Source organism: Dryas octopetala, chromosome 2 (genome assembly GCF_963921425.1).
Source record: "Dryas octopetala chromosome 2, drDryOcto1.1, whole genome shotgun sequence".
Classification (NCBI taxonomy): domain Eukaryota; kingdom Viridiplantae; phylum Streptophyta; class Magnoliopsida; order Rosales; family Rosaceae; genus Dryas; species Dryas octopetala.
In genome coordinates, this window is record NC_141367.1 from 30,987,202 (window position 1) to 31,005,970 (window position 18,769).

General features: G+C 37.9%; 3 protein-coding genes across 4 annotated transcripts; 2 read left to right on the top strand and 1 right to left on the bottom strand.

Moving 5' to 3' along the window:
• The first annotated feature begins 28 nt into the window (after positions 1–28).
• On the top strand, positions 29–1,430 carry MEE11 (RNI-like superfamily protein). Its single transcript, XM_086230321.1, has 2 exons — positions 29–573; positions 687–1,430. The coding sequence occupies exons 1-2, from the start codon at positions 169–171 to the stop codon at positions 1,296–1,298; spliced, it is 1,017 nt and encodes a 338-aa protein (XP_086086447.1). The 5' UTR covers positions 29–168; the 3' UTR covers positions 1,299–1,430.
• Positions 1,407–5,926, bottom strand: LOC147295630 (O-Glycosyl hydrolases family 17 protein). The gene is made up of 4 exons (XM_086230320.1): positions 5,659–5,926; positions 2,370–3,623; positions 2,061–2,088; positions 1,407–1,934 (listed from the first exon to the last, which is right to left on the bottom strand). Exons 1-4 carry the CDS (start codon positions 5,714–5,716, stop codon positions 1,775–1,777), a joined length of 1,500 nt encoding a protein of 499 aa, XP_086086446.1. The 5' UTR covers positions 5,717–5,926; the 3' UTR covers positions 1,407–1,774.
• A 1,904-nt stretch (positions 5,927–7,830) lies between these two features.
• Positions 7,831–17,831, top strand: LOC147295631 (mediator of RNA polymerase II transcription subunit). 2 transcript variants are annotated; one of them, XM_086232069.1, is made up of 22 exons: positions 7,831–8,047; positions 8,132–8,175; positions 8,326–8,425; positions 8,586–8,817; positions 8,962–9,557; positions 9,804–10,038; positions 10,254–10,471; positions 10,749–10,956; positions 11,942–12,222; positions 12,767–12,850; positions 12,970–13,064; positions 13,223–13,385; positions 13,479–13,724; positions 13,884–14,054; positions 14,203–14,316; positions 14,412–14,537; positions 15,119–15,267; positions 15,402–15,642; positions 15,747–16,521; positions 16,601–16,782; positions 17,047–17,150; positions 17,260–17,831. In XM_086232069.1, the coding sequence occupies exons 1-22, from the start codon at positions 7,946–7,948 to the stop codon at positions 17,459–17,461; spliced, it is 4,668 nt and encodes a 1,555-aa protein (XP_086088195.1). In that variant the 5' UTR covers positions 7,831–7,945; the 3' UTR covers positions 17,462–17,831. The 2 variants fall into 2 exon arrangements, with proteins under 2 accessions (XP_086088195.1, XP_086088194.1); XM_086232068.1 differs by having other exon boundaries at positions 8,586–9,557.
• Positions 17,832–18,769: the final 938 nt, after the last annotated feature.

The following is an 18,769-nucleotide window of genomic DNA, read 5'->3' on the forward strand; positions in this document are numbered from 1 at the left end:
CCATGCAGCGTTATTTGCGTGTAAAGAAAGAAAAGCTTAAGATATTTTCTTTATGCCGACTTAAGACTTACACAAACCGCTCATATAACTCTCTCTCTCTCTCTCTCTCTCTCTCCCTTATTAAATTCGTGACCATACCGCTACCATTGCTTGACTAAACCCCAAAACATGGAGATTTCAGAGTATCTGGGGCACCAAGAAACTGAAGCTGTTGACAACTCCCCACAGAAGGAACCAATTCTGCCTTCTGATAATTCCTCTACTATCCAAGAGCAAAAAGCAGGGCCACCACACGAGGCTTTATTCCTTATTTTAGCTTACCTTCCTCTGTTTGAGCTTCTTTCCACGAGCCAAGTTTGCACGTCACTGAGAGATGCAGTAAACAAGTATGTATTGTCATGGCTGAATATCATCGTCAAAGGGCCATTGAGCTCAAGGTTGTCTGATGAGATTTTGATGAAAATCACATCCAAGGCAAATGGTAGGTTGACATCTTTGGCTTTAATGAACTGTGCGAAGATTAAAGATGATGGGCTTCAACGGGTCGTAGAGCAAAACCCTCTTATCAACAAGGTATGAGCGTAATTATTTTTAACATTGTAGATGGATAAGATATGATTAGTAGGAATTACTTTAATAAGAAAAAAAAAGTTTAGTGTCTCATTTCTTGTTTGCTTTTGATTCAGCTCTACCTTCCGGCATGCACTGGCTTAACACCTGAGGGAGTCATACGAGCTGTGAAGACATTGTCTGAACATCCCCACGGCTTAAAGAGGCTAATGATAAATGGCATCTACAACATAAACAAACAACACCTTGAAACCCTTGCGTCTTATCTTCAAATGAACCAGTCACAGAAAGAGAAACCAGGATCTTGGCCTCTCCTATTTCATGAGTACAAGGACTTGCCAACGTTAAGACATGATCAAGGTCATGCTGCAATCGATGTGGAAGTTTGCCCAAAATGCGAGGAGGTTAGGATGATTTTCGACTGTCCAAGGAGGGCATGCGAGAGAGAGAGAGAGAGGTCGATGACTGATTGCAGGGGTTGCAACTTTTGCATTCCAAGGTGCCAAGAATGTGGCGGATGCGTGGATTCACAAGAAATAGAAGAGGCTGTTTGTGCAGATATCTTGTGTTCAGATTGCTGGCTCCAGCTTCCCAAATGTAATTTCTGCAATAAGCCATATTGTAAGCAACATGCCAATAATGGGTGCTGTGTTCCAGGGTCCATTGGTTTCGTTTGTGATGTATGTTACGCAAAATTCATTGGAAATTTGTACTACATGGATGAATAATTTGTACTTGTAAACTCTTAAAAGCTATTCTCATGGGCCTCTCATGAATAATTTGTACATGATGAGTTCTGTTCCTCTCACAAAATGTTCTGAGATAGAATCCGGATGGAAAGAAAAACAGACACATTTACATAAAAGATCTCTCTTGAATTCATCATGCAGAATAAATGGACGGACCAAAGTCCGATTTAAAGAATACAACCTTTGGTGGAAATCAGATTACGCAAACAAGATAGTTACACAAATAATCATAAATTCCCTCTGATTTGTTTCTACAAATGCCAACGGACAACTCACCTTTCAAGTTTCAACTACTTGCTGGTCAGTTCAATCAAGCTTGCCACCCCCTAATTCCTCCCTGGGGAGGGTACAAAAATGGGCATTGCTGCAAGTTTTCCAACAGGTGCCAAACTGAATGTGTAAAAAATATTCCACTTCTGTCAAAGAGTTGCAGGAAAATACACATTCATGTTGTTCTACAAGAAAACTGCACTCAGAACTAAGACACCAATGATCACAGAGCTTGTGAAGGAACCACCACTGTCGAAAAATAGTGACAGGCACCCAGAAGTTGTGGAATTTGAAGATGGAGCCAGTGATGTGCCATTTATGAAACTGCCATTTCTTGCACCATTACTACATTCACAAAAAAGAGGAGAAAAAGGAAAAGGAAACAAAGGGTTCATTAAGCTATTCATGGCAGTCTTATGCAAGTAAAAGTTAAATTATGATCATATAAGATAAGCAAGCTTTAACTTGTACCTTCCTGGAAATATACAAGAACCATGACCTGCATCAATTGACAACGAAATACATTAGTATTGAAGCAAGAAGAAAACCAGCAAAAATGCAGAGCACACACTACAGAACCTCTTTGTGTGATGTTACTTCTTAAAGTCAAAAGAATTTCTCAAGTAGCAATGTTTTCTAAAAACTTAAAACCCAATCGTTTTATAATGTTTTTTTTTTCAATGCAGTCTTCACTACCAAAGATTTAGATGATCAATGCTAGTAAACTAGTCCACCTATATATGATACCATAATACAAATAAAAATGTTAAGATTCCATACTTGGGTCTGTGGTAGTAATGGTAGCCACCCCTTTGAATTCACAAGTCCCAGGAGACTTGGCCATCTGCTGAAAATATGCATTGAAAGCATATGTAGAGTGTGCAACCACATTATCTGGTTCATAACATGGTTGCCCCTGCAGCAAACTTGAGCAATCAACTTTCCCTGGTCCACAAGCCCAATCCAGCGCTGCCTGTAGCATCTTTCGGTCAGAACCGTCCTTCGCAACACAAAAGGTTTGGTTCGTAGTGTCATTTGCCAACACAGTTCCAGCACCTGTCAAGTGTAAGGTATAAACTGGCAATCCATTTGCATTAAAAAGTCCCCAATTCTTTTCAGAGACTGACCCAGGTCTCAAATCCTCATTGTAGAGCTCATAAATGTAAGTACTAACAGCAATCCCAGGATGCTTAGGAGTCCCTGTGTTGTTAAGTACATGTCTAATTAAGTTACTGTTGTAAGTGTTAGCATTGTCAAGTGTGGCATCTGGCTCTGATGAGCCACCCTTGGAGGGCCAGCCTGACTCAGTCACTACAATGGGGATGTTAGTGAAGTTTAGATAGGACATTGAAAAATAAGCTGCATCGACAACAGCATCAAAGACATTAGTATAATGCAGTAGTGTATTAGCATCAACAGCTTCCTTGTTTGGAGGAAGAGGGCGGAAAAGTGCATAGTCCAAAGGAATCACACCGTTCGATTGCATGTAATCATAATATGGATAGACATTGAGCATGAGATATGAATCCGTAGACTGCAAAAACTTGAGCAGGGGAACCATGACTGGGTCCCATGAGCGATTGAAGAAGGCTTGGGAAGGTGGAAAGGAGTCAAGAAGAATGGAAGAAGAATGTGGAGTCGAGACTTTAATTTGGCGATCAAGGTTAGATGCAACAAGCGCAGAGTGAATGAACTTTAGGGCAGAGACTAGGACTGGAGCAGCATTTGGGAGGGCACTTAGGACTTCAGATCCAACAGCTATAGCTGTGATGTTGGTGGCAGGGACATGGGCTATCACATTGCGAGCAATCCAGTTGGCTGCAGTGGCATTAGACTGACCAATCCCAAGGAGCTGGTCATTGGGAACAGAAACAGTCACTTGGATGCCTGTATTTGCAAGAGCGAGGAGCATGGACCTGTCTGCATCATAGAGCCTGATATGTCGAATATTTTGAGCTTTAAGAAGTGCCACCACCTGAGTTGGGCTTGGCATGTCAGAGAGGTCCGTACCAAGGTTTACGCCAATGAAGGCATCTACAAAAGTTAACAAAGAGTGCAAGTTTAGACAAGCAAATCTCCCATGAATCAGAATCTCTTCCATCTTCAAAATACACATGATCATGTATATAGCATAGAAAGTATAATTCATAAATCTGACATGTAATTAATTATGTTTTGATGTTATAGATCCTCAGGAAAACAATAACTACATTGCCATTTTAAATTGGCTTTTGAAGGAACAATTATAATTAGCCAGTAGATGATGTCTAGAGAGGCAATGCTACAATCTCTTGTCTAGAGAGGTAGTCATGATGTCTCCACCAGATTATGGGGCCAAGGAGTAGATGATGTCTAGAGAGGCAATGCTACAATCTCTTGTCTAGAGAGGTAGTCATGATGTCTCCACCAGATTATGGGGCCAAGGTACCCTCTTATCATTCGATTTAAGTTCTGCAGGTAATAAGATAGATATAAAACAGTAACATTAAACACTAATTAGTAATTGCATCAAGTGGACAGCCTATGATTATACCACAAAGGGAAGGGTACTATTTAAATTCAGACATGAATTTGTCTTCTTTTGCAGTGAGTCTGACAGAGAACAATAATTCACATATGTTTCGAGCTGGGTCTGGATTCCTCTATATTACTCTTTTGCCATAAACATGCATAATGATACAACCAAACAGCTGTGATGGGCATTCAATTAAAGTGGCAACTGAGAAACAGTCCCGAAAACTCAAGGATCATATAGAATCTTAGCTATGTTATTATTGTCAGAAGTATATTATATGGTATATCAAGGGTTGAAGCAGTAGGAAACCATTCATGGAAAAGTGAGAGTTTACCCTCCCATAATAGAAAACAAGCCTAAATAGCTCCCACTAACTTACATAACAAGCTGGATATCAATCAACAAAAAGGTGGAGTTATAATCCCAGAAACTAAAGCAAGTGATAACATTGCCTGCTTAATTTGGTTATATTCTAAAAGGCCTACTGTGAACACCTTATATTAATATAATCAAGTAATTTTTCAACTTTTCTCTTCACGCTTAAAAAAATGAATTTGACAATGCTCTACAGAACAAGTTCCATAAACGGAGTAGTTGAGAGAAGCCAGGTGATGGGCTTATGCATATATGTATTGGACTTACTCGTGACATGTTACCTTCCTGACTAAAATGACAATCATACCCTCTGAAGAAATTCCCAGAACCCCCAGTTCATTTAGCACTTATCTTTTGCATCCTCCAATAAGGGTATTTTGGTCCCACAAAATTTTGGACATTTATTTGGGAATATGTAGTTTAGGGTTACAATGACTGCCGAATGAGCTGGCCCAGCTGGGACGCAATAGGGTTGATTGAAAAAGCTGAGAACAGATCAGAAGCTTTCAACAAGGGAAAATTTTCTCGCAGAGGCCTCTGCTTTTTTTTTTTTTTTTTTTCCTATTCCGCATTTTTCAGGAAGAATTTGTTTAAGTGGAGCAAGATAGAAATTTCAAATACAACTTAAAAGAAGAAAACATAGTAAATAACACAAATGCACCACTCTAAACTATAGAAATTTTGTTTTCTGTTCAAAACGCTCAACCATTGACCAAAACAGTGGCAAAGGAGATTGCTTGAAAATAAATAAAGGGGTATATATTACAGAGATTTCATCAATGGGGGACATTATTCAGAACTATTATTCACAATAAACTCAGAGACGTTGCAGATTTACAAGGAAAAACTACTATTTAGCTTCAACAAACTTAAAAGTTAAAAGTGACCCAGAAAAAGGAGACAAACCCACATAGGAAACATACCAAGACACAAAAAGATGGAACTTGAAGAGGAAATGAGGGTCTTTAGCACATAAGCACACAAATAACATGCAAAGTATGAGAAAGGAAACAGAAATAGACAGACCCATTAGATTTTAATCATAAGCAACACAAGTATAGAACTAGTGACAAAGGAAAGCTCAAGTTTTTAGAGAGTTACTGAAAACTCGGAAGGCATAACAAAACTACAAAGAAAAACACATAAAAGCAGAGACCATGGGCCGCAAGTGAAGCTCACCTTCATCAGCAGAAACTACGGAGACAGCTAAAAGGAAAAAGAGCAGCAGAACAGCCATTGAATCCTCACTGCCAAGCCAATCCTCTGTCCTCCAAAACCATACAAACCAAAACCCACAAGAGCAATCTCAAAAGAAAACCCAGAAAGGAAATCTAAGCAAAACCCAAAGAAACCAAAAGGGACAGAATAAAAGAAACGACTAGAGAGAATAGGAAGAAAAAGAGAAAAGGGAGCTCCTTTTGAGGACTGTCCCTGTGGAAGAGTGGTGGTGTTGTGCGAACTGATGACTGGGAAAGAGGGTTCAGTTTGTAAATAAAGAGGTGGGATTTTTTGTCGTTGTGAGGGGTTTTATGGAGCAGATGATCAAAGAGCGTGTGTCAGGGATCCAACGGCTGAGATTTACATGCAGTTGCATAGTAACTAGTAAAGCAGTAAATTCTACCCCAGAACCGCTTGATGAGTTGATGGGCCTTATGCCCTTATCAGATTCAGAGGGCTTATGTTTGCCTGAGTTCACGAACCACGAGGAGACCACGTATGCTGACGTGGCGTGGCAGCTGGATTCAACGGTCATATTCCGGACAATGTCTAGTTCTTGTCTTCTTGATTCTTTTATTTATTTGTGAGTTTCTACTCATTATTTGTGTGTCACACTGTTTTTATTTAACTTCAAATTTATTTTAAATTACATTTTTTTAACAAGTAAGATATTATATATTTATATACTAATAGTCTAATACATTATTTTTATAAATAAGTTTTAAAAAATTAATCACAATTTGTTTTGTTTAAGATCTTTAACAATTTTTTTTTAATTTAAAAATCCTACTCTCAATTAGTATTTGAGCTCTTGGTTATATCGCTCGAGTTGTGTTTGAATCTGAATAATACCTTGAGAAACACATCAAGATTTACCCAAGGAAAATATAACATGAATAATGAATTGGTGGATCGATATCTGATTGTGAGCGTGTAAAAAACAGAAAAAGGAGGCAATATCTCTTTGTTTCAAATCCATCAATCGAAAAGAGTTAATTATATTTACATCTCTTGAGATTTATCGTCTTTTCACATATACTCTCTGAGGTTTCAAAAATTACACATACACCTCCTGAGGTTTTAAAACTATTACATATAACCCCCTACAAGAGAAAAAAAATATTTATATTGAGGTTGGACCTTACACCTTGAGTAATCTTATTAGGCCATTTAACCCCTTAGCATTAAGGGTGGGCACGGTACGGTATGGTACGGTACGAGCCCTATACCGATACCATACCGAAATTTTTATTCGGTACGGTATCGGTATGGTATGGACATTTTTAAAACTCGTACCATACCATACCAGTGTTCTATGAATTCGGTATGGTTCGGTATGGTTTCGGTATGTACCAATATTTTAAACTTTTTTTTTTTTGTCAAAAAACAATATTTAACAACAAAAAAGAAATACTTTTTCCCAACCAAAAGATAAAATAAAACTCAACCTGACAGTCCTCAAAGCCAAAATAATTAAGCCTTATGGCTTATTACAAAATACAAACAATAAAAAACAGTCAAAAACAATAGTATTAATTAAGCCTTATGGCTTATTACAAGCAGTTAACACAAATACACAATGATAGTTAGTACTTAAGCCTTATGGCTTATTACAAACAACTAAGACAAATACACAATAATAGTTGTTACAAGCAATAAACACTACTTTAATTATGAGCAATAGTACTTGCAAGTCTATTATAGTCTATAGACTTGCCCAAATAGCCATTAATATGGCAACACTTAATTAAAAAAATATTAAATAATTAAATTAAAAATATATCGGTACGGTACGGTATTTCATGGTATTGAAAGTTTCATACCTATACCATACCGATTTAGACTCGGTACGGTACGGTATCGGTACGGTATATAATCGGTATTGTTTTTCGGTATAACATTGACACGGTACGGTATGGTACGGGTTCAGTTTCGGTATTTCGGTAGTAAATGCCCACCCCTACTTAGCATGCCTTTTTGTATAATTTTCATCATTTTTCGTCTCACTATAGGAGGTTATATGCAATAGTTTTGAAACCTCAGGGGGTGTATGTGTAATTATTAAAACCCCAGGAGACATATATGTAAAGACGATAAACCTCAGGGGGTGCAAGTGTAATTAACTCTAACTGAAAAACCTAAATAGTTGAGCGACCGGTTCTTTTATGTCATTCGGGGCCCCGGAGTGAAACTCAAGTACTCCTCGTAGGAGAGTACGGAGTTTGTTTCTCTTTTTCGGAGCTCCGAGATGGATCAGAACCAGAGATCATCGTCAGCATCAGCTTCACGAGCTTACCAGTTCCACCCCGCACGTGCAGCAATTGTCACTCTTTTCGACCTCTACTTAGGAGTACTACTCCCACTCCATCTCTCTTTCTTTTTTGGTTTGATGTTTTTTTGATTGAATTTCATTTGAATTTTTTCCTTTTGGCAGAGAAGTAGTCGCCAAAAACATGAGGATTCAATTCGAGAACCACCGTAAGTGTCTATTTTATCTTTGGTCTTGCAATTAGTTTGAATAATGAGCTTAATTTGAATTAATGTTTGAAGTTACTGTTGGGTTGTCGATTCTTTGTTAGTTGCTTGATTTGAAGCATTTAATTTATATTGGAATGAGGCCACTTTCAGGAACAAGTCACAGAAGCGTGTGCTTGCTCTTAATAGAGAGCTTCCTCCTCGAAATGAGCAGTTCCTTGTAGATTTTGAGCAACTTCAGAGCCAGTTTCCTGTAAGTTACAGAATTTGATACACCTTTTAGCGTCGTATGTCTCTTCTATTCATTTATAGCTACTCTTTTGTTTTATTCAACTATGTCTATGAGACTATGACCTTATTATCATTATTGTTAGTATAAGTTAATGTTTCTGGTGCGGTTCCATGTATTTCAGGACCAAGATCAACTGCGTGTTGTGACAGAGTCTGTGCTTATATCTCTAGTTGTGCAGTGTAGTAATCATGCACCACGGGCAGAATTTCTTCTCTTTGCTTTGAGGAGCTTGTGCACTATAGGTCACATTAATTGGGATAGTTTTTTGCCGTCCCTTCTTTCTTCGGTCTCCACTGCAGAAATGTCAGTGGGTCAAGGGAGTCAAGCAATGCCTGCTGTCTCATCACAGTCCGGTATGCTTCCATCTTCAAACACAATTCCCAATTCATCTAATTTTCAATCTTCAAATCCGGCCTCTCCATTACCTTCAGTTCATGGTATTGGTTCCCCCAGCCAGTCAGCTATTGAGCCATCATCTTGTGCAACTATGTCACCAGCTAAATCATCTGATATACCCAGTAATGGACAGCAAGCTACTGCAAGGGTTAATTCATCTATAAGAGATAATGCTATAAGCAGTCTACGCCAGCTGTGTTGCAAGATTATTTTAACTGGACTTGAATTTAATATAAAACCTGTGACTCATGCCGACATTTTTTCCCATATGCTGAATTGGCTGGTTAATTGGGATCAAAAACAACTCGGGGTTGATGAATCTGATGGTGTAAAATCCTGGAGATCTGGAAAGGCTCTAATTGAATGGCTACATAGTTGTTTGGATGTCATTTGGCTTTTGGTTGATGAGGATAAATGCCGAGTGCCCTTCTATGAATTACTGCGCAGTGGCTTGCAATTTATGGAGAACATACCTGATGATGAAGCCTTGTTTACTCTAATCTTGGAGATACATAGGAGGCGAGATATGATGGCCATGCATATGAAAATGTTAGATCAACACCTACATTGCCCTACATTTGGGACTCATCGGATTTTCTCGCAGACAACTCCTAGTATTTCAGGTGAAGCAGTAGCGAGCTTGCGGTATTCACCAATTACATATCCAAGTGTACTTGGAGAACCATTGCACGGAGAGGTGATGAATTTATATAAGAACTCATTATTTGGGCAGGGAATATTAGTATACATTATTTTGATGAAATAGTATAGTATCATAGGAAGATCAGAAGAAGGTTATAATGTACTAGTACATCTGTAAAGAGAGATGATACTCTCTACCAAGTATGATTTTTGTATGTGTGCTACTTCTTATGGGCTCATTTTTATGGAACTCAAAAGCCTCCATAATTTGAATTAGATTGCTCTCTTTTTGCTGGTGCAGGATCTTGCAACTTCTATTCCGAGAGGAAGTTTGGATTGGGAGAGAGTGTTGCGTTGCATTAGGCATGCTCTTTGTACTACTCCATCACCTGACTGGTGGAAACGGGTGCTACTTGTGGCTCCTTGCTATAGGTCTCCTTCTCAAGGGCCTACTCCTGGTGCTGTTTTCACTTCTGAAATGATTTCTGAGGGAACAATTGATAGAATTGTTGAGCTATTGAAGTTGACAAATTCAGGTAATACTATCTTCGTTGTTGATTATTCTTATTATTTTATGGAGTTTTGTATACCTTTTCATTTTTCTGCTTAGCAAGTGTTTTAGTCCTTTCTATCAATTTTTTGTTTTACTTTTTTATTTTTGGTTGTGGCTGCTTGTGTAATGATTGATTGTAGTGGGTATCAGAAATGTTATATCTTACTAAGCTATTTTCTTATATGTTGTTCCTTGCAGATGTTAATTGCTGGCAAGACTGGCTTGTCTTTTCAGACATATTCTTTTTTCTTATAAAGAGCGGTTGCATTGATTTTGTTGATTTTGTGGACAAGCTAGTTTTACGCCTCACAGAGGGTGATCATCATATTCTTAGGACAAATCACGTTACTTGGCTTCTTGCTCAAATTATTCGGGTTGAGCTTGTGATAAATGCTCTAAATTCAGATGCTAGAAAGGTTGTCTTTGAAAAGTAAAATTCATTGTCTTTCTACAGAAATTATATCATTTTGTCTTGCTTCTTGCCATTTTCTCTGTTTACCTAATCAGAAATTCTTAATTTCTGTTGTCCAAGGTATTTTTATTAGCTGCACTACTTAAATGGAGCATTGTTCCACTTTGGCCCCAAAGAATGACATCTGTTATTTTGATTTTGATTTTGATTTTGTCAGTAATTATCCAGTGCTGCTTGATTACATCATTCATATTTATAACCTCTAGCTTTATTGCTGGTAGGTGGAGACGACCCGAAAGATCCTATCGTTTCATAAAGAAGATAGAAGCTCAGATCCAAATAGTCCTCAAAATATCCTGCTCGACTTCATAAGCAGTTGCCAGAATTTACGTATTTGGTCGTTGAACACGACAACTAGAGAATATCTGAATAATGAGCAACTTCAGAAAGGAAAGCAAATAGATGAATGGTGGAGGCAAGCAATCAAAGGTACATTCCTTTCCGTAAGTATTAAAAATTGACTACTGCTGGCGATGAAATCAAGAATTAATGCAATTAAATGTCGTAAGTACTATTTGTTGGGTCTATCAATGGTCTGTATAGTCATGTATTGTTGCATATGGGACATTTCTCCAACATTTACCAAACCCTTGTTTATTAGTTTCTCCTCCCCCCAACACACACACTCTGGATCATGATGCTTTTGGACTAGTAACTGAATTGGGCAATATTAAGTGAGTAATAATTCTTATTTTTTTTCTTTTTTCTCAGTTTCCAAATTTCTTGTGGTCTCATAAGGTGTTGGATTTGGATGCACAAACTCACTATTCCAAGCTTATTGGGAAAGGATGTGCCATATGCTGATCAATATTTTTTGGAAGGCATGTTCAAAGCCTTTGAACCTTTTACACATTGTTGTGAAGTGCTATGATATTGGAAATCTAGGGTGGAATAACTTTTCAGGCATAATAGATTCCCAGCAGAACCTATAAGACCTATAAATTATCTGATGTTATAAGCCTCACATTTTCATTTCTAATGTTGATCATCACTAATAAATCGTAATAAACCTATTAATTCTGTTATATGGATGAAGTACGTTCAATTGTTAGATTGGCATGGTTCATCATCATCTTCCTTTCATGTCAATCATTTGGCAGAATATTAATCTGAAAATGACCACGGCTGGCCTCTGCCCCCAAAATATGGCTATTCCACTCATTCATTTGTGCTCTGGAATTGATACTTGATGATGTGTGAACATGTTGTAATGCATGCTTTTAATAGTAATTATCTGAGGAAGGCCTCTGAGGCATTTTCTTGGAGAACTAACTGGGTGTACTTAATTTTACTGATATGGTTATGAAGCATTGAAGCATAACTGTAATCATTCTGACCTGCTAAATTGTTTGTGTATCGAAGAATGTTTTGCCTGTAAATCTTGTGAACATGTATCTGTTGGTTTCTATTTCAGGGGATCGAATGATGGATTATATGAATATGGATGATAGGTCAATTGGGATGTTTTGGGTTGTTTCTTACACCATGGCACAGCCAGCTTGTGAAACTGTGATCAATTGGTTATCCTCTGCTGGAGTTACAGAATCCTTACCGGGAACAACCCTACAGTCTAATGAGAGGTTAATGGTTATGCGAGAAGTAAGTCCATTGCCGATGTCATTGTTATCTGGCTTTTCAATGAACCTATGTTTAAAGCTGGCGTATCAAATGGAAGAATCATTATTTTGTGGGCAGGTACTCTTTTTTATTTTCTCGCTTAAATTTCCATTTGGGGCTTGGGAATAGACCTATATCAGGAAAGATAAAAATGCTAAAACTAGCCGGCATGGGCATGCCACACATAGCCTATGCACATGGGCTAGGCCATCTCGTGCCATATGGTGATTTTGAAAATGGTTAATGATATTTACTGGTCATTGAAAACTTCTTTTTTTGTTTATTGATGTATGGGCCTGCCATAAAGTGGCCAGAGGCCCACAGGCTGTAAGATCTTGGATTAACATACACTTAGCATAATGAAGGGAGAAAGGACAACTAAAGGAAAGTTTCCTATGGTTTAAGTATGCAGATAAAAGTAGTAATGCAGTAATACTTAATTTAAGGAAAAAGGTGACTTGACTGTTTTTTTTTTTGGGTAAATTTGGGAAGGGGGGAAGCCCCGAAAAAGAACAATCCAAACTCAAATACAAACATCTCTCGTTTTTTCAATATATCAACTGACCTATTATTTAATATTCTGAACTGTCTTTTGACTTATACGCTTATATTTCAAATGCAGGTTGTACCTAGTATTGCAATGGCTGAAACATATACTAGGTTACTGCTCATTGCACCTCATTCATTATTTCGTTCCCATTTCAGCGTAATTCTCAATTTGCACCTCTGCTTAAAGTCCATTTTTCTTGTCCCTTTCTAAAATAATACTGATGTAACCTTTCTATTTTCATCAACTTATAATATGATAATCTTTTGATACCTCAGCATTTGGCACAAAGGAATCCGTCTGTATTGAGCAAGCCGGGCGTAACTCTTTTGGTGCTTGAAATTTTGAACTATCGTTTGCTTCCACTTTACAGGTGATTGTTTATGTAATCCATATTGTGAAATCACACTAATTTCAAGTCAATTATAGTTCATAATGATATGGGATGACTATCATGGCTTCAGATGCTGTAAGTATTTTGCATTTCTTGTATATGCAATATGATGCCACTGCAAGTTAAATTTATTATAGGTACCAAGGAAAAACCAAAGCCTTGATGTATGATGTTACAAAAATAGTTTCTGCTCTAAAAGCAAAACGTGGAGACCATCGTGTATTTAGATTGGCTGAGAACTTGTGTATGAATCTTATTCTGTCACTAAGAGATTTTTTCTTGGTGAAAAGGGAAGGGAAGGTATATACTGCGTTTTCCAAACTGCAACCCTTTTTCTGTTTAATTTTTGCAACTGAAATAAAAAGAATTATATGTGTTGTTACTCTTTGGCAGGGCCCAACTGAATTCACAGAAACCTTGAATCGAATAACTGTGATCACTCTTGCTATCATCATTAAAACACGAGGAATTGCTGATGCTGAACATCTGCCTTATCTTCAAACCATGTTAGAGCAGATATTAGCAACTAGTGAACATACATGGTCAGAGAAAACACTTCGCTATTTCCCTTCACTTCTTCGTGATGCCTTGATTCCACGGATAGATAAAAGGGGACTGGCAATTCAAGCATGGCAGCAGGTTCATTGTTTCGGTTGTTTTATTGGTTTTTGGTTGTGTTTGTTTTTTGGGTGATAAATCTATGGATTATTGTTTGATAGATACGAATATGCCCCCTCCGTCTTTTCTGATTGCTTGATCATTCAATCATAATGTTGAAAAACCCACTCCTTTTTGCAGGCGGAAACCACTGTGATTAACCAATGCACCCAGCTTCTGTCACCGTCAGCTGATCCTACTTATGTTATGACCTATATCAGTCATAGTTTTCCTCAACACCGAAAATATCTATGTGCTGGTGCGTGGATCCTGATGCAAGGGCACCCAGAAAACATTAACAGTGTAAACTTGGTATAAATTTCCTGTATCATGAATGACACTATGATTAGTACTTATCCATTACTGTTAGAACTTTTAATTCTTTGCAGGCTTTTTTTGTCTTGCCTAAGAAACTGTTGCTTATTTGTAGTGTTTCCTTGTTCTATTTAATGGGTTTCAGGCACGTGTCTTGAGAGAGGTTTCCCCTGATGAAGTGACATCTAATATTTACACAATGGTGGATGTGCTGCTTCATCACATTCAGTTTGAACTTCAGCACGGCCATTCCTTGCAGGTTTATAAATTGTTCCTGGGTTTTCTTTCAAAATATGTACTGCAATGCTTACTAAGTTGTCTTTAAGGTCATTTCATCAAGTTTTTCTTTTACAGGACCTTCTATTAAAAACATGTGCAAACCTAGCATTTTATATATGGACCCATGAGTTGCTTCCTTTGGATATTTTGCTTCTGGCACTTATTGATCGTGATGATGATCCCCATGCTTTGCGTATTGTGGTACGAACTTTCAACTTTATCTTTATTCTGAATTGCTAATGAAATAATAATGTTCCATGTACATATACAACTGCAATCTTTGATCTCATTCAAATCTCTGTTTTAGTTAGCTCATTTACTGTAATGGTTGTCGTCGTATCTTTATAATTATTTGTGCCTTAAAGTGTTGGTGTGAATTCTTTATTCCAGCATCATGCATTTTTAATGCCGGTGACCTACCTTGGATTAAGCTTAGGCTTATAGTTGCAATCTTTGTTTGTCTGGGTGTCTACTTTCTCCATTATCGACAGCCTTGATTTCCTTTTCATAGGAGTTTATATGTTGAACTTGCTTATTATTTTTCTCTTGTTCCTTTCTTCCTTGCTTATTATCAACAGCCTCTTAGTGGTGTTATGTTGTATGGTTTTATGTTCATGAATTACTTACCTTTTAGCAACTCTTATTTATCAATTAGATTAAAGATAACTAGGATTAATGTTAGAATTCCACTCTATCTGGTCTTGAAATTAATCTGGAAATGTACTATGGTCCTATTTATGTTTGTCTTGATGTGGTAATGATGTGACTAATATATGCCACAGATTAGTCTACTTGATAGGCAAGAACTTCAACAAAGAGTGAAACTATATTGTATGAATCGTGGCCCTCCTGAACACTGGCTTTACTCTGGAATCTTCAAGCGAGTTGAATTGCAGAAGGCCCTCGGGAATCATCTCTCTTGGAAGGACAGGTGGCATCTGTTAAATAATAACTTGTTTGGATTGGAACTGTATAATACGGTTTCTATGCTGAGATGAATACCTTGCAAAACACGATCTTTTTTGTTAATGCATATTCACTGACACAGTCTTTTATGTTATGCAGGTATCCCACATTCTTCGATGATACCGCAGCTCGTTTGCTTCCAGTCATTCCATTAATAATTTATAGACTAATTGAAAATGATGCCACAGATTCAGCCGACAGAGTTCTGGCCATGTATTCTCCATTTCTTGTTTATCACCCTTTAAGATTTACATTTGTTCGTGACATACTTGCTTATTTCTATGGCCATCTTCCTGGAAAGCTTATTGTTCGAATATTGAATGTACTTGATATCAGCAAGGTAAAAGACTTCTCTCTCTCTCTCTCTCTCTCTCTCTCTCCTTTTTTCTTTCAGTGATCAGTACTTTTCCTCCAATTAGTGTATTAACTCTAAGTTTGTTTCAGATCCCATTTTCTGAATCATTCCCGCAGCACGTTAATTCACCGAATACTGTCATGTGCCCACCTCCGGATTACTTTGCAACTCTCTTACTGGGACTAGTGAATAATGTTATACCTCCATTGCATAACAACTCAAAATCTGGATCAGCAACTGATGCTTTAAATAATTCAATGCGTGCCCCACCTAACAAGACTCCAGCAACGTCTCAGTCTGGGCAAACAAATATTTCGGATGGCCAAAAAGCATTCTATCAAATTCAGGATCCAGGCACATATACTCAGCTGGTTCTTGAAACAGCAGTCATTGAATTACTCTCTCTTCCTGTATCTGCATCCCAGATTGTATCATCCCTGGTTCAAATTGTCATCAACATACAACCAACATTAATTCAATCCAGCAATGGCCTGCACGGAACTCCAAATGGTGTTGGGCAAGGCTCGGTTTTACCAACATCGCCTTCAGGCGGAAGCACAGATTCCTTAGGCACAAGCAGATCACCTGCTTCAGTTTCAGGAATAAATGCATCTAACTTTGTTTCTCGAAGTGGTTATACTTGCCAGCAATTGTCTTGCTTATTGATCCAAGCCTGTGGTCTTCTACTGGCTCAGCTCCCTCCTGATTTTCATGGACAACTCTATATAGAGGCATCACGTATAATAAAAGAAACATGGTGGCTCACTGATGGCAAAAGGTCACTTGGGGAACTAGACTCTGCTGTTGGTTACGCTTTGTTGGATCCAACATGGGCTGCTCAAGACAATACCTCAACAGCCATTGGTATGCTATAATATGCAGTGGTTATTTACTCCTTTTGTGTTATCCATTTCTAACTGTAACTCTATTCTTGTTGTTCCAGGTAATATTGTTGCCCTGCTTCATTCTTTTTTCAGTAACCTCCCACAGGAATGGCTAGAAGGGACCCATCTTATCATCAAGCATCTCAGGCCAGTGACATCAGTTGCAATGCTGAGAATAGCATTCCGCATAATGGGTCCATTGCTCCCAAAACTCGCCAATGCTCACACCCTCTTCAGTAAGGTACATAAATTCACTGATCGGCAACTGTTATTCAAGTTTCATCTAGGGTTTCACTCATTTCCAACGTTCATTTGAATGTCATTCAAGGTAAAATGTACTACAGAACCCAATGCCACACTTGATTTTGTTTTGTTTTTGTTGATCAAATAAATCAATTATATTAATCAAATGGGGCCAAAAAATATGCGATATAAGTGTAGCAGACTATTGCAATGAAGAAAGTTTCAGTCTTTTTTGTTTAATCATTTTCATAACTTGTTTCAGACACTATCATCGATTTTAAATATGATGGTGGATGTCTTCGGAAAGACTGCACAGCCATCAACTCCCATTGAACCATTAGAAATAGCAGATCTTATTGACTTCTTGTAAGTACTGCTTCTTTATCCTCAAAGCAAATTTTCCGTATGTGGACTGATATATCATTTGTTCGGTGCCTGATGATAGCTAACTATGCATAACCCATGTGTTTCTCAGCCATCATGTGGTCCATTATGAAGGGCAGGGAGGGCCTGTGCAGGCAAACAGCAAGCCTAGACCAGAGGTTTTGGCTCTGTTTGGAAGAGCTGCAGAAAGTCTACGTCCAGACATACAGCATCTTCTTTCCCACTTAAAAACCGACACAAACTCTTCCATTTATGCTGCTACTCATCCTAAGTTGGTCCAGAATGCATCATAAAAGTTAATCTGAAACAGAGCGGTGGATAGCCCTGCACTTTACGATGATTAAGAGCCGTCGAGGACTTTCTACAAGCATGTAAAACTGTGTATACGCACAATGTTAAGCTAACACATTAACTTAAGTGGAATTTAAGAGGGCTCATCTTTATTTCCAGCTGTATGTATTATCAGAGACAGGGAAGAAGAGGGGAAGAGAAAGCAAGTAACAATAGAAATACATATCATGAGTATTTTTGTAGGATTCTTTCTATTCTTTTTTTGTTTTTGCCAGTGGATTCCTTGTATTATTTTGGGTATTTTGATCTGAATGGGATAGTGTCAGCTTAATTGGCAAAGTTTCTTATGCCATTCTAAAGATCGCACGTCTTTATTTTGGCAAAGATATCCACCATCACTAGAATTGAGGAATTTATTGGTAAACAGAATTGCTAATATTAGAAAACTGTCTTCGCTACAAAACCGTAGGTGACGAGAAGCCATACCTACACGTCACGTCCCTGCCAAAGAATGCCTTCGCTGATTGGTTAAATGCTTTGACTAAGTTGCACGTCGGGTTCACAAAAGCGGACCCGCTGGTCCCACCCAAGCTCAACGAAAAAAACTGTCGTTCTAAACATTACTGATGGTGAAAGATGATCTAACAGGCCAACCCAACCAATTAGTTCATAACCTGGTCTTTCTCCTCCATTTTTAATTTCCATGTTTCCTCTACTATTTTAGTGCCAGTAAATAACTAAATAAACCCAGACTGAGAGATGAGATTAATGCTTTGAGAAGAAAAACAATAACAAAGACCAAGTCAACTAGTGGGAGTGGGACAAACCAAGGCAAGACAGAGGTTGTATTTGTATGATCACATCCCACATCCATACAAATCCTGGAAAGAAGAATCCTCATCTCCTCCTGTACTATGGTGCCGATGATTTTAGATCATCTTTCATGTCTACCATAATGCACCCCACAGTTTTAATTTGAAAATCTTGACATTTTTTTCTTGGCGGTGCTTGGTAACCACCGTGTCTTCGTAACGATGTTTTGAGAAAAGAAAATTAGCGCAGAACAAATAGAAGAATTCAAGTTAGTGTTGGGAAGAATTCAAACAGAAAAAGAGGACTGCCGTCAGAAGTAGATATAGTCAGTTGGCAAAGTTTGAGTGGTGAAAGCAACTAAACATAGGGAATATGATGCCAAAAGTTCCCAATAACATATGGATGAAACAGAAACATCAGTTTTGGACGGGTATAGACGGTTATTATTTTCAAACTGAGCAAAGTAATAAGAGATAAATATTACACAAAGTTACTCA

What these genes read in the sequence shown, in the direction of transcription:
- MEE11 (XM_086230321.1), top strand. Translation starts at nt 169, where the DNA reads ATGGAGATTTCAGAGTATCTGGGGCACCAAGAAACTGAAGCTGTTGAC. An exon ending in AAAACCCTCTTATCAACAAG is followed by an intron (nt 574 to 686) that starts GTATGAGCGTAA and finishes CTTTTGATTCAG; the next exon opens with CTCTACCTTCCGGCATGCAC.
- LOC147295630 (XM_086230320.1), bottom strand. Translation starts at nt 5,716, where the DNA reads ATGGCTGTTCTGCTGCTCTTTTTCCTTTTAGCTGTCTCCGTAGTTTCT. An exon ending in CGTAGTTTCTGCTGATGAAG is followed by an intron (nt 3,624 to 5,658) that starts GTGAGCTTCACT and finishes TAACTTTTGTAG; the next exon opens with ATGCCTTCATTGGCGTAAAC. An exon ending in CATTACTACCACAGACCCAA is followed by an intron (nt 2,089 to 2,369) that starts GTATGGAATCTT and finishes CAATTGATGCAG; the next exon opens with GTCATGGTTCTTGTATATTT.
- LOC147295631 (XM_086232068.1), top strand. Translation starts at nt 7,946, where the DNA reads ATGGATCAGAACCAGAGATCATCGTCAGCATCAGCTTCACGAGCTTAC. An exon ending in GATTCAATTCGAGAACCACC is followed by an intron (nt 8,176 to 8,325) that starts GTAAGTGTCTAT and finishes GGCCACTTTCAG; the next exon opens with GAACAAGTCACAGAAGCGTG. An exon ending in ATGTACTTGATATCAGCAAG is followed by an intron (nt 15,643 to 15,746) that starts GTAAAAGACTTC and finishes AGTTTGTTTCAG; the next exon opens with ATCCCATTTTCTGAATCATT.